Source organism: Aythya fuligula, chromosome 2 (assembly GCF_009819795.1).
Source record: "Aythya fuligula isolate bAytFul2 chromosome 2, bAytFul2.pri, whole genome shotgun sequence".
Taxonomy (NCBI): Eukaryota; Metazoa; Chordata; class Aves; order Anseriformes; family Anatidae; genus Aythya; species Aythya fuligula.
The window spans coordinates 16,231,416-16,245,928 of record NC_045560.1 but is presented as its reverse complement, the minus strand read 5'-3'; the positions used below and the strand labels follow the sequence as shown (position 1 = coordinate 16,245,928).

The following is a 14,513-nucleotide window of genomic DNA, read 5'->3' as shown; positions in this document are numbered from 1 at the left end:
GTACTAGAACAGAGCCTTTTTTTTTTTTTTTTTTTTTTCCCCCCTTTATTGAATATTTAATTTTCTGAGAAAGTATTGCGACATGCTATAAACAGGATGGGAGCTGGGGTCATAGGTTTGGTGTGTGCAAGGTTGCTGTCTGCCTGAGGCTTAAAAATGATGGTTATATTTCAAGGTAAATATGCAGGAGTGTTAAGTGGCCTGTGAAATGTCACATCATTGTGGTAAACAAAATTGACGCTTTCCTTAGATGACTATTGAGAACAGCCAAAGAACTTTGTTATAAATTCTTTCTTGTGGTATGCACTGCTCTCTTCTCCCTTATTGGGCTTTTACTTGCGAGCAAAGATGCAGTTCAAGAGCAGCCAGGAGGAAGCCCTGTAGTGTAGCTGTGCTTTTAGTGTCACTTTGCTGCCCAGGGCCACTTGCCACTGCAGGGAAGGAGGCAGCCTTGTGCTAGGAAGGATGCACTCTGCTGGAAGGTTTTCAGGAGACTGAAGAGACTGGAAGTGTCAGAAGATGGGAAAACCTGTCCTAGAAACCCCAATGACTTGTCAGGAGGACAGGAGCCCTGCAGGCAGTCTCTACCAAAAGAAGCTTGCACCCTTGGTCATTGCAACAGCTTCCATTGTGTTAGTAAACAAGAAGCTGCTGCCTGTGGCAAGACTTTGTTGTATGGTGTTCACAGAGGCAGACCCTGTGCCTCCACAATCTGAGCCACAGCTCCTTTACAGTGGGCCATGATGTGAAATGCTCTTAGTCATTATTTAGCTAGGTAAAACGCTTCTTCCTCAAAGTCCTTGGGCTGCTTTGTCACATAGATTGTCCATACTGCTGGGACAGGAGATCCTGCCTTCTCCCTCATTTCCAGCCATTCGCTAAGTCTGTCCCTGACCCTGGCAGGGTACACATCTGATGTGTTCTTTTACAGTTTCAGTCTCACAGACAAATGGGTCTGACTCAATTTGGATAAGCTGTGTGCCTCACTGGTCTATCTGATTACAGAAGTGTGAGCAGTGTGTGGCCTTTCAACTTCATTTACGGAGCTGGTGTAGGCTTATCCTACTGTTAAACAGGAAGACCTTGAAGATCTTTAAATTTGCTACAGTCTTGACATACGGTTTCGTGAACAGTGATACAAGATGTGGGATTATCTGGGGAAACTACCTTCACCTTTCCTATTCTGAAAATGTGTTACAAGATTGAGGGGTACCAAAATCTCCTTCTAGGAGCAAGTCACTACTAAAAGTAATGGTTTGAGTGAGATGTTGTTAAATCTGAAATAGTAATCAGACACTGAAAGATTTTTTTGTTTTTGTTTTTATTATTGGAATTTATTATTGTATTTATTATTTTATAATGGGAAAATACCCATTCTCCCATTTCCCATTACAAGAGTAAATACTCAGTACCAAAAAAAAAAATCCATATTCTTTTTAACAAATCTGTCACCTTATACTCAAAAATTTTAGTCTTCTTTATGACTCTAATCAGCTTTTTTTCTCTGTGCATGTGACCCATTTTTGAACTGTCATACAGGTGCTACAGTGCTGAAGTTTACCTGAAGACTTGTCCAAAACATGATCAGTAGTCAAGCAGCAGGCATCATCTTGACAGAATCATTTTTCGAAACCTGTTGCAGAGTGGAAATGAGAAAAAGCAAAGTGAAAAGGATTAAACTTGATTCCTGTTGGAGGGATGGTAACATGTCAGGAATCTTGGTTTAAAAATCTGTACAAATGGCCTCCCTTTAGGAAATGAGAATATTGCTTGCCCATGTACATGGGATTTGGGAAGAGAGGAAAAAATTGACTGGCATTGCCAATCCCAGATGCATCCTGTATTTGTAAGCAAGGATACTTGCACATGTTTTGAGACAATAACTTGCTGTTAAGTGATTATGCTACTTAAGAAATCTTCTGTTAGACTTTTGACATATATTTTAATTTGGGGCTAAATTACTTCTTGTAATCACTTCTGCCTTGGCAAAAGTTGCTGAAAGGTGGGGGAAAGGGGAAATAGGAGAGGCTCTTTCAGTACCTTCTCACTTACCTTTGGAAGCACAAGTCTGCATGCTAAAAAGTGGCAGGGTGTGCTTGGGGTGGGTGTGTGGCCTGGAGTTTGGGAAGGGTCAGGTGGAGCGATGGAAAAGAGTGGGCTGGTCTAGCCCTCTTTTTTAACCCTCCTGAGATCATCCACAGCATCTCAGATCTCAACACAGCTCGCAGGGTATTGCTATTCCAAATGCACTCTCTCCTTGTCCAGGAGCAGAGCAGTGGAATAAAATTCATGAGCTCCTTTAGACCTCTATGCATGAAGTGTGGATGCAAATATTATTTCACCATCTTGTTTATATAGATCATCTCAGTTTTCCATGCTGCTCAGAATCCTGTTTCAGTAAATGTGCTATTTAGGTAAAGTTTCTTTGCAATCACTGTAGCATTTTTTCCCCCTCAGTGTTCTTGATTTTTTTTTTTTTTTTTTACTTTTTTATTTTTAGACTTCCTTCAAACAGCTGTCATGGACTTCTTTGATTTTTGTTTTTATGATAACTAAGAGTCACAACAAAGTATCTGGTTCTCCTTATCACACAGGAACATATCTAAATATAAATTCCTAAGCGATCAAAATTTAGAAAGAAAAAGGACGTGATCTTAGTGAGACCTGATTCATAACTCTTCAATGCTTTGGGGTTGGCAGCCCTGTTAGTTGGGAACAGCTTTGCAAGCCGTTTAAACTCCAGCTTTGATTACAATGATTAGTTTTGCCAGACAAAAGGAAGATATTTTCCTTCTCTTCCTGTGGGAAGCTTCAGAACAACATTTAGCTGCCAGCTGGTCTTTCATGAGCAGTCTCAGATTGGAAATGTATGCATGCTTAACCTCTAGCTCTTTGCCCAGATGACTGCAAACTTAGCTTCCAGCTGGGTTTGCCCCCCTTTCCAACAGCTGAACTGTTGTTCTCTTTTTTTGTTTGCTTATGTTGGAGGCCACAAATGCTCAAGAATTAATGATGGCAGGGAGGACAAGAACATTACTACTGATTTGTAACTCAGCCTTGATAACGTTGTTTGGCTCAGCATACTTCTGGGTCCTGCAGGCTGGATCGCTTTAAAGGAGAAAATACTCTTCCTCCTTCCTCCATCAAGTGCTTGGAGATGGATTTCTTCTCTTCTGGAAAAGACTTTTTCTCAAACCTTCTGTTTCCAAACAAGCAGCAAAAAAATGAATCCTAGACTTTGTTTCTTTATACCATTCTTTGATGCTGCTGACTTACTGTTCTTACCAAGGTATCTTCTCCACTCCCAAACCTGGTTAAGGCTCAGTACTGAGACCTCTCCTGCAACAGCAGACCCCTTTGACCCTCGTGACTTTAAGACTTAATATTGGAAGCAGCGTTGGCACATACACCTTGTCTTGAGGTGGAGCAGAAGTAACTCTGGTGGAGCAGAAGTAACTCTGGGGTCACAGATATTGCACAGTATCAGGAGTTTTTATGTCTTTCCACAGCTCTGTGTGATTTACCTTCTGCACCTCATTCACCAGACAGGTGAAGGCCTAGCAGAGGTCCTGCAGGTAGGGCTTGCTTTCTGGGCAGCCATGAGCTGTTTCATCAGCTCAGCTATCAGATCTAACTTCTTCTCCAACCCTTCTAAAGATCGCAGCCATGAGATCTATCAAATGAGTGTTATTTATCTGTACTTCATGGAAAAACAGTTCCCTTACTGTTTACTGAATGAGTTACAGGTGCTTAAAAACGCTACAGGTAGTAACGCATCCACTCAGCAGATCAAGAAGTATTCACATAAGCAGGGTGGGTTCAGAAAGAAGGGACCTTTTTGGACCTGGGCCTATCTTTTATTGGTTCACCTGCACAGATACTGGTCCACAGTGTCCAAAGTGGGTGTTACCAGCAGTTTCTTTGTTATCTCTGCACTCACTGTCTCGTTTGTGTGTTTTAAGCATGTCAGCACTTAATGTCTAGACCATAAAGTGGATTTTCAGGTTAATGGCAAATTTAAATGTCGACAGATGACATGTTTTGTTACCGCTTTTATATTTTCTAGGCCTGAGTACAGCTGGTCCAGAGGGAGTAAGTGTTTGGGCCCCTGTCCTGTGTTAATGTGGTGAAGTGGTTAGAATTAAATGCCAGAGCCAGTAAGGTTACAGGCAAAGGGAAAAAAATACAGTGCATAACTTCAGATACTTTTGATCAGAATTACTCCTTGGGAAATCAGGGGCTTCACTGACAGGCCCCAAGTCTTGGGCTACTCTTGCTTTAAGGAGTTCTGTATGGTTGAAAGGCTCACAGCCAATATTTGTGCTTCTGTTAAGGCCACTCTAAGATTATTCACATTTTAAAATAAATAAAAATAGCAGTGGCATTAGACAATATGGAGTGCATATTCTTATATCCATTGCAAAAACTTGTCTTTGCGCAAAAAGCTGTAGTTATGATGACCTAGACAGACTAAACACAACTTCATGGTGAGCCAACAAAAAATCAGTAGTTTTTTGAGAGAGTATGGTTTTCACTTGTGGTTCACCAGTCTCTTTAACAGCATTATTGCTTATATTTTGTCTGTTCCAAGCATGGATCGGGGTCCTGTTATACCAGATATCATACAAACGGGTAAGCAAAGTCAAGAACTTCAGTCCTGTGTTTCTAGGCCATCTCTTCCCTGTCCCAACAACCCCAGCTTTGCATCGAGTTTTCCACCAAAGCTGGCTGAAATCCTTCTGAAGGGAAGAAGTGTGTTTGGGGCAGGGAAGCTAGCAGGCAGTCACTGCCTTTAGTTGGCTGGATGGGGTTAGGCATGTGGATCTATTCCAGTCAGGTATTTAACGTGCTTTGTGGGCGACCAGGTAGTTTGGTGGGGAAGATGGAGCCAGGGTTATTGCACCATTTTGAGCAAACACTTCCAGACTTTCCAAAAGGAATCTGACTCCTCGCTTGGATCCAAAATCCATAGACTCCATTTAATAAAAAAAAAATAAAAAAATGGTAGCTAGACAGACAGTATTTGTGCAATTTTACACCTTCTGTCTCAAATTAAAATATTTTGAGTTGCGGTGTCTGTTCTTAAGTTCCCACCCCCACCAGTAATTTTGCTCATATGTTATCCATAAATCTTGTCTATTTTAAACGTTCCAACTAATAGTTGGGCAAACGTTTAGCATAATGATATGATTAACAGAGTCCATTTTTTGGCAGCCTGGATACTGTTTTTCTTCAGCAAGCATTGTAGTTTATCCTGGTCAGAGATAGGAAGAAATTATTCCTCTTTTTGGAGGATTTTTTTTTTCTTTTAAATATGAAGATTTAGGGGTTCTGCATTCATTTTGCAGGAATATAATGTGTGATTTGGCTGGATCTTTGAAGTGGTAATATTATAAATCTTCCAATCACCGTTGCCCAATCTGTTTTAGCATTCATGTGCCTAATTTCTGTTTGTAATCTGATTACTGGCTTGAGCTGCTCCAGCTTGCAGCCTATTGCTATGCATTTACTGTACTCCCCGGGACGCGATAGCCTGACAGCTCCAGTCCTGTGCTATGAAAAATCTCTACATGATATTGCTAAGACAGGCCTAAGGGCTGTGGCTGGTGGAGAATTAGCTGCTATTGTAGTTTCTCTTTGCTGAATCCTTTGTTTGTGCAACCATGTTCAGAAATCCTTGGATCTCCAGCTATTTGGGAAATGTTAAATACTCTGAAGAGCAAGGTAAGAGTTCAAAGTAGATAGGAGAAAATGTAGTTCATTTGCGTGCTTTTAATCTCTCTCGTGTGTTTATATGTGTAAATATTGTTTGACTGGCTCTCCTACAGCTACATTAGCTACTTTACTGATCAGTATTCAGTTAGTCACCTAGGCTATTTCATTATTTCCTAAAGGACACTTTTGAAAGATCCGATTAGATGGATCTTCTAATTAGCTTAGCTTGCTACCGATTTAGGGCCTTTAAATATACTAGATAACAGTGGAAGGTTGTATCTGATATATATATATATATTATATATATATATTTAGATTCAGCATTTTTAATTTCCTACGTATTAATCTGGATATGGACAGTGGTTTTATCTGGTATTTTGTACCTAAGGGGGGGGGGAGAGTTAGACCAACCAAATGGTTAAACTTATGAGCAAGTTTGATTTAGTAAATATACTCCTAAATACAAGTATTTAAAATGATTTTAGTGGGGTTACTTGTATGTTTATAATTCTTCAGTGAAAGGAAGGAGAAAATGCTGTTGCAATCATTTTCATTCTGTGTCTGAGGTACTGTGAGGGTTTTTTAAATTAACCGTTGAAATCAGACTGTTAAACTGATGCTTCTTTTGTGGGCTTATTTATTTTCTTTTGAAGTAGAATTGTTTTACTTTTTCTCCTGTGTTTGTATTTGATTTTAACGCTTCCATGTTATAGTGAGTAAATTTTATTGGGCTTTAATCCTCCCACATGGGGTTTAATTAGAACAGGAGGAAATGCATAAAATATCAAAACTGTGTAGCAGAACATAGTTCTCTGGTTGGGTTTTCTGTTTATTTGTGTGTCGGAAGGGAGCAGCTTGCGCTGTGAAACACGACAGAGTTTTAATAGGTTTTGGAGGCATTATGAATGTGGTGTGTATGAATATTGCAAAATGTGCTTAATGGGTAGCAAAAGTCAGAACAGCTCGTCTGCCCCGTCTTCGCAGCCCTTCTCCCTCCCTTCTCCCACTGAAGCAATGAAAGCTACTTTCTTCCCCTCTCACATCCCCTCTTTATTTTTGGCCAGGGTAGGGAGAATTTCTCTGTGGTCTACTTGTGGTTTTCATGGTGGACAGCTGTTTCAGTGCCAAAAACTATACGATGGGTGGTTATCCCGTTAGAATGGCTATAAATTCAAGGTATGCCTGGTTCTGATTAGCTAAACTGATATTGAGCTGGGCTTTTTAAATTATTGCATACTGGTCTTACAGTAATGCAAAGCTGGCCTTTTTAGAGATACTTACATTATGGAGTAGTCTTTGCTTTTTAATGTTCTAATGTAAAATACAGTGATTTATATACCATTCGTACTGTTTTTCTTAAAATACTCTGTTTTAGCCTGACAAGATGTTTCTGTGTAATCTGCGAGCTTTATTCTCCATTTACTTGGAAAGAGAAACTGAATGTTAACAAAAACAGGAAAAAGTTGCTTATTAAAGCTGAAGAAAGCTATTAGCAAAAGTGCTTGAAATTTTTAAGTGACTTGTAGCAAATGCCTAAAAAATGTCCTTTTGCATAGTTTAGTCTCTTTATAAAGCTGTTAAAATTATCTTTTTATTTATTTATTTTTAAATCTGTGTACCTGGTGAGGTGGCAGGGGGAAAGAAGTGGAAGAGCAAAGGAGAGAGTAAAGTTTTGAAAGGCATAGAGAAAAGATACATTTTCTAAATTAAGACTCATGTTGTTAGCTATAATAAGTTTCATTAAACCCTTTTTTGCAAAAATAATAAACATCCTACCTAGATTTTAGGATGTTTTTTGCTTGCAAAGTAAATTATTTTTTTTAAATAACAACTCTGCATTACAAAATGTTTTGGCCTGTTAACTCTTGAAATAGTTAAATCTGAGTTCTGCATTACAGTAAAAGGAATGCCACTGCTTTTGAATTGTTTTGAAGCTTTTGACTGAAAAATAAGGTGATCACTATGTCAGTGAACAGTTGTTTATTAATTTTGGGTCTTGGGATAGCTGACTTAATGCAGATGGAGACCCGAAGCCATTTTCCCATTGGGAGTACATTTTTAGTAGCTTCATGTGTTTTTTAACAGCAGTTACAGACCAGGCTGCCCTGCTTCCTGGCTAGCAGTTGTGTAAGGTCTCTTAATAGCATCAGCATTGCTGAATGGAGGCACCTGGTACTGGGAGCAGTGGTCCCGCTTGCTGCTGGTCATTCACAGACCCAAGGATGATGCTCTTGACTGAAAAATTCAAGAAGTCAAACCTGGGGGGAGAGATGGGAGATTGCCTGTTGCTTGCTTTGATGCAGAGAGGTTTGGAAACTGGTGGTTTTGTAATCCACTACATCCTTCTTGAGTTTAAGGTTGTATCTCCTGTGATTTTGCTCTCAGCAAAATATGTAACGTGTTCCACTCTGATAACAAACAAGTCCTAAGGCTATTCAGAAAAAAAAAAAAGGGAGTTTCCAAACAGTGGACAACCTTCCGAAATATTTTTGTCGTGGATGGTCTGATAATGTTGAAACAAACCTTCAGTTGGGCATCTCTGATTTCTGCAGTGAATATGCAGTTTTTATAGCATTGCTAGGCTGCAGCCAAAAAGGCTCTTGCTGCTTGCTGCATTTTTCATTATCAGAGTGCTTTATAAATGTATCTACTGGCCATTTTATAAGCAGGGAAACTGAGTCAAGCAGTTTAAATGGTAGCCTCAGGCTGCAGTGCTACACTGAATACTAGGATTAGAACAGTAGAAGCTTCACCACTTTATGGAACTGCCCATATGTTTTACTGCCTGTACTTATTTTTGCAAAGGTTTGGTTTACCCCCACCTTGGACGTACCAGCCTATGCTCCTTTGACTAGAGGCAAGGCCTTTGTACAGCCTTTGCCAGGGGAAAAGGACTATTACTGGAAACTATATAGGCTAGTTTCCTAAAAGTTCCCCATTTATTAAAGCATCTTCACTATGTTATTTTTTTTTTCTTTCACAGATTTTGGCAAAGGAAACACAGTTAGATTTAAACCTTCACGACTGCTCCAAAGGAAGAGAGCGTTAAGGTAAGGTCACGTTTGTCTTCCTAGTGAAGATGAGCAGTTGCATAACTGTAACTTGCAGTCATTGCTTGAATCTACACTTACTTGATGATTCTTGGTCCTCTCATAAGACCAAGCTTTGGTGGATGCTCTCAACAGTTATTGAAAACACCAGCTGCCTCCTAAATAATCGTGTGAAAATTTACAACAGGTACTGCCAAGGGAAGAGTCCTGCTCTGCACTCAGCCTCCAGCCACTGCACTGCCCCTCTCTTCTTAAAAGGCACGGACACAGTACAGACATTTAGTGAACCAGCTTGGAAAACTGATCTGTCTGACAACTAAGGTGGTCAAAATTACTTCTCCAGCTGTGCAGACAGCTTTTTCAGACCATGGGAGGGGACCTCACAGGGATGATTGGGGGGTGATGGGTCTGCTTCCATGCAGGGCACTGCTGCCTCATGCCTGCAGTCTCAGGACACGGTTCCACGAGGCTGGGTAAGGTGACGTAGTTCACAGTTAAGCAAGGTGGCAGGTCATGTTCCCTCTCTTTTCCCATCCTTACTCCAGCTGTTCTCTGGTTTCCACCTTCATGCTTGCTGGACTCACAAATTGCAGAGTACAGGGGAGGTCAGGGAGCTGGGAGCTGTCTCTTGCCCTAGAAACCAGCTGTTTGCTGGCTCACCCAGACTCACATTTGCAAGCATCCTCTCGGTGGGACTCCCCATCAGCACACACTTTTCTTCCTCAGAGTTTCTGATTCCCTGCCATGCTGTGTCTCTTAGCCACTGGAGAGAAAGAGAGGGAATAGGTGTAGGAGATGCATCGTCTTACAAAAGGCAGGTAGGGGAAAATTAAAATAAGACCAGGGGAGAAGGATGCAACTGTGGAGCAGATCTGTTATTTATTTAAGAATCTAGAGAAGGAAGTTCTCCTGGAGGTAGAGCAAGAGAAGAATAATGCATGCCAAGCACCTACCTGGCAGGCGCACAAGTGGATTGTCATGTATGTCTTTCAATCACAAAATCTCAGTATATCCCATAGCTTTAACCCAGATGGCAGAGCCGTGTTACTGGTGGCATTTGGATCAAACTTCTGCTTGCTTCTGGGCATGTAACTAGGTTAGTGGGACAGCTATTTGGAAACTGGATGCTGCTACTGCAGCAGATGGAGTTTTCAGATTGGAATCCCTGATGTATAGAAAGAGCTTGCACTTGGGAACCTGAGACTGTCAGATACTCTACTGCTGCCATATTATACTTTGTTTTTAAAGAAAAACTATTGAGGTTTGAAAAATGTTGTTGTGTTTTAATGGAAATCATATGAATTCTTGAAAATTGAGGAGTATGAGTTCCTTGGCAACCTGAGGCCGAACCACATGCAAATGCCATGTGAAACAAGCTTGTTGATTTGTATTTCATGAACCATACTCATGGGCTATAGTCCAGGCAAGGAGGAGTAGCCCTTTTAGTAACCAGTTTTATCAGGGACTTTAAGAAGAGGACAGTCTTTCATGCTTCTAAAACCTGTTTTTATTTATTTATTTATTTATGATTTAGAGAAACCCAAGTATGCCTTAAGTTATTTTTGTAATGAATGCTCATAGCCTAGCTGTGGAGTGCAGAAGCTCCTGATGTTGCTGGTCAGAATCTGCACCTACATTTGTAACATGACACAAGAAATTAAGGAAAATGAAGTTGAGTAGATACAGTTGAGATACTTGTAAAATAGAGCTGTTGATGAGTTTGAAGGTACAGTATACCTGGCAATCTAAGTCTGACTGACTTTGTACAAGCAACAAAATTGATGATCCAAATGTTCCATTATCAGATAAACTAATAAAACAATGAAATCTCTAGCTAGCTCTCTTTGAGGGAAGAAGGGAAGTCTTGCTGAGGAATTACTTATGAGCAGATACTTTTAAAAAACCCTTTTGAATAATTTCCTGAAATTATTTTTTTTAAAACTACTTGGAATTACTCCAACATCATTTTGACTCAATTTAGATTCCTAATGAATGTTCTTTTTGAATATGTGACATGTCCTAAATACACCTACTTTCATTTTTAGAACTAACTTTATATATGTATCTATAAATAGGCAATTGCTTGGATTGACTGTATCATCTTCAGAACAGTGCTCTGTCCCTGAATTCTCTGTGCAAGTGAAAGCAATGTAACTGATGCATCAGATGCATGAAGACATTTTTTTCTGTTGTGTAAATTTTTAAAACAAGCAATGTCACTTGTGCCAGTGTGAACAAGTGGGCATGCAAAAATGCCTCTGAAGAGGAAAAGCAAAAAATCCGTGGATAAAATGGTCACTATATAAAAACAGCTATTGATTAAAATAAGTGAATAACTGTTGAAAGTCTGTCCTGAGGGGAAGGAGAAACAAGGGCATAAGGGAAACTGTGAAGGGACTTTCAAAAAGTAAGTAACCTGTGATGTCATGTAGCCCAGCAAGGGTTAAATGTAAGAAGTTTGTAATTATTACAAGAACTTGAATGAAATCTGCCAGTGAGCAGAGGCTGGAAGCCACCCTCAGTACAAAGGAGGAGGGAGCTCACATGCAGGAAGAACTGGATGACCTTGAGTAATAGAAAAGGGATGTAATGTAATAATACTAAGTGCACAGTTGTACATTGGGGGCTGATAAATTTTTCTGTCACTTGCAACTGATGAAAGCAAAGCCTTGGCATATTAGTTTCTCATGCAGGATTGAGCAACCCATACAGTGTAGTTATAAAAAGGCTAGCATGTTGTAGACCCCAGCACTCATCTGGTTTTCTCCATTAGATGTATATATCTAGATATAGATAAAAAATACAATAATGCTTTCTCCATTAGAATTCCTGGTTTTGCAAGACACTAGTAAGACCCAGCTCTGGAATCAAGACTTTCCAATTCTTGTCACCATATACAGAAAAAAAGATTAGTTAAAGTTGAGAATAAGTAGAGAATATTTTTAAAGATGATCAATGAAATGGAGAGCCTGCCTTGAGGAAACTCTGTAGATGTGAAAAGCTTCTGTTAAAAAGAAGTAAGGTAACCAAGTACACTGGCAAGAGAACAAATGCATGTAAACCCAGTGAAAGACATTTAGGCTATGATTAAAGGCTCTCTAGCTTCAGAGTCCCTGGAACAATTTGAATGAAGGGCGAGGGGAAACCTAATTAGTTTATAATTTCTGAAAGTTTGTTGAAGATCCACAAGCAATCCAATAATGTCAGTCTTTTATACAACCAATGGACTAGTAACAGTCCTGATTCTGTATGGTTTTATCCTTGGAAATTCATGTGACGCAGGCACAGCGGTGGATATTAGTGCACAGTTAATTTAAATTGGGATTTTGCTTTATGAGTGAATGTTGGGAGTGCTGTGTTAATGGAAACTTGAGGTATTGCACTGTTGTCACAAGCATTACAGAAGCAATCAGAGAGGCTGCCAAATAAACCCCAGGTATTCAAAAGTCGTAAGTTGGGTCCCTCAACACTTTGAGACAAGTCTTAAGTAATACAAATGTTTTGACAAAATAGATTTTGATTTATGGCCGTAGTGCAGTCTTATTCACATTTTTCAAAGTCATCCTCAGCCAAAAGGAGTAGAAACTGGTTTCAGATGGAAACTGCTAGTCCCTCAACCTCGGGGTTCTCAGTAAGAAAATAACATACTGTGAGGCTGATAAAAGCCATGAGTGCTTGCAATGTGGGGTTAGGCACATGAAAACTTGCAGTTAATTGTCTCAGTCTCTGCCCAGTCTCAGATGACACATGCACCCATTTGCTTGTGGCCACTACATGATGCATATTTTTTAAGTTCCATTAAAGTGTTTTCACCCTGGATGCATCCATCCACAGTCTTCTGTAATGGACAGCTTATTGCCACTATTAATCTTCTATTTGCTGTTGCTGTTCTGTGGGGGCTAGCATTGCTTCTCTTGGCAGCACCTGGAATAATTTCTTTAAGTGCAGTTCTTGGAGACAATTTGCAGCAGGTGGCATGGTGCCTGGATGTGACACAGCCCGGTTTCCTTATAGACATTTCAAGAGTTTAATTCTCACCACAATGTCTTCTTACAAGGGAAGATTATTTGTAAATGATTAAGAAGCAAATACTTCTTGGAGTTAATGTAAAATATTATCGGTCGTTGTATTTAAAACTGTTTTCAATTAGAAATGTTCGTCTGGAATGAGTAAAAGAAAAAAAAAGGCAATTTCTTCTTTTCTAACAAATATCCTTGATGAAAGGGTATTCAGCTGCTTAAAAATAAATAAATAAATAAAAATTGTCCTAAGAAAGGATTTTCCAGTAGTAAGGCTGTGTAATTTATCTTATCAGAATGACAGCAACTTGTACAGTGCATCACTTCCATGGTAAAATGAAGAGCCTAGAATCACTATGGGGATTTATATGTTAAACCTGTCTACATAATTTACTGAAGATCTTAAGACTAGTACATTTTTTTTCTATGCCTGATCGGGATAGATTAGAAGTCATAATGGCAGAATACAGCAGGTCTTCATCCATTTTTAATAAATGGAGAATAGATTTAATTTTATTTACCCATGAGGAGAAACACTCTTTCCAAAAAAAAAAAGTCATTGTAGATGGTTAGCATCTGCTGTAGACCATCACAACACTTCCATTTGAGAGTTGGAATTTGTATGTTTAATGAACATATTTAAAGAGATTTTTATCTTATCTAAATAGGCATTTTTTCTGTTCTGAAGTGATAAAGTATAAAACTGAATGACCTGCATGTATCAGTGTATTATGAGCCAAATAATATCCAGAGATCAGAGCAGTAACAACAACAGGGCAGTCATGCAGAAGGCTTCTAGGTGTAGTGTACATACAGTACTAGATCTGATGACATATGTTTTAGTATTTATGGAGAATCATTCTACGTAGATTATTTCAAATGTAATTACTAGTAGAGCATTTTGAAAGCAGTCTCTGGTCAGTAATTTAATGCAAAAATGTGTCATAGTCAGTTCCAAATAAGTTTCAAATTATGTTAGGTTTGGCTTCGTGAGTTTCTTGGGGTTGTTTCTTATTTCGTTCTTATGGAAAGTATTTTCTTCAGTATCTCTGCTAAAATATCTTGCAGTAAATTGGTTACATCTTGGCTTTATTTGATTTGTAGCAGAAACAGCCACAGTTCTGTAAACCAGATGTTGCTTTCAGTTTTCAGAAGGAGTTCTCATTTGAAGATAAAGAAGAACTTGCAAACAGCACAAAGGATATTGATGCTAATCTCTTAGCAGTACTTCCAAAAGGTAGGTAAGGGAGACATGTTATGAACACAAGTGGTAATTTAACAGCATAAGAAATTTAGTCTATTCAAGTGCACAGCACAGTTAAAATCACTTGAGCACAGCTGTTTTGTCAATGGGTTTTCCTTGTGAAGTATGATAGGGGATGAAATGGGATGGATCACAATGCTCTTTTACAAGGCTTTGTTATGTCCCTGCTTCATAAGGCTCAGTTTTGTTTAGCTAGTTTTAAATAGGTTAAAAAGTGGTTGAAATTCAAAACTTCAGAGAGGTGATCTAAGTAGATTAGTACTGAATTCAAGGGCATTAACTTGGCTTGCAGTCGTAGCTCTTTCCAGTCACCCTCAGTGGTTGGTAAAATCACTGTTTACATGAGTAATTGACTATACACATAATTTTAATCTTGCATGTGCTACATAAGGTACATATTGTTGTTAATGAGACCATTTTGGAGAAACGTAGACCAGCGGTATTCCCAACACTCATGACTAACTC

The 14,513-nt window shown here is 39.2% G+C and overlaps 1 protein-coding gene across 9 annotated transcripts in view; it reads left to right on the top strand.

Moving 5' to 3' along the window:
- The window catches only part of SVIL (supervillin), a 136,069-nt gene that overhangs the window by 58,682 nt on the left and 62,874 nt on the right, over positions 1-14,513 (top strand). For 7 of the 9 annotated variants that reach the window (XM_032182243.1, XM_032182242.1, XM_032182240.1 and 4 more), the window contains exons 2-3: positions 8,699-8,765; positions 13,930-14,021. In XM_032182243.1, coding sequence (XP_032038134.1) covers positions 8,699-8,765; positions 13,930-14,021 — 159 coding nt within the window. Of the gene's footprint in view, positions 1-5,503; positions 5,725-8,698; positions 8,766-13,929; positions 14,022-14,513 lie in introns of those variants that run through there. The other 2 variants (XM_032182241.1, XM_032182246.1) reach the window with 2 other exon arrangements.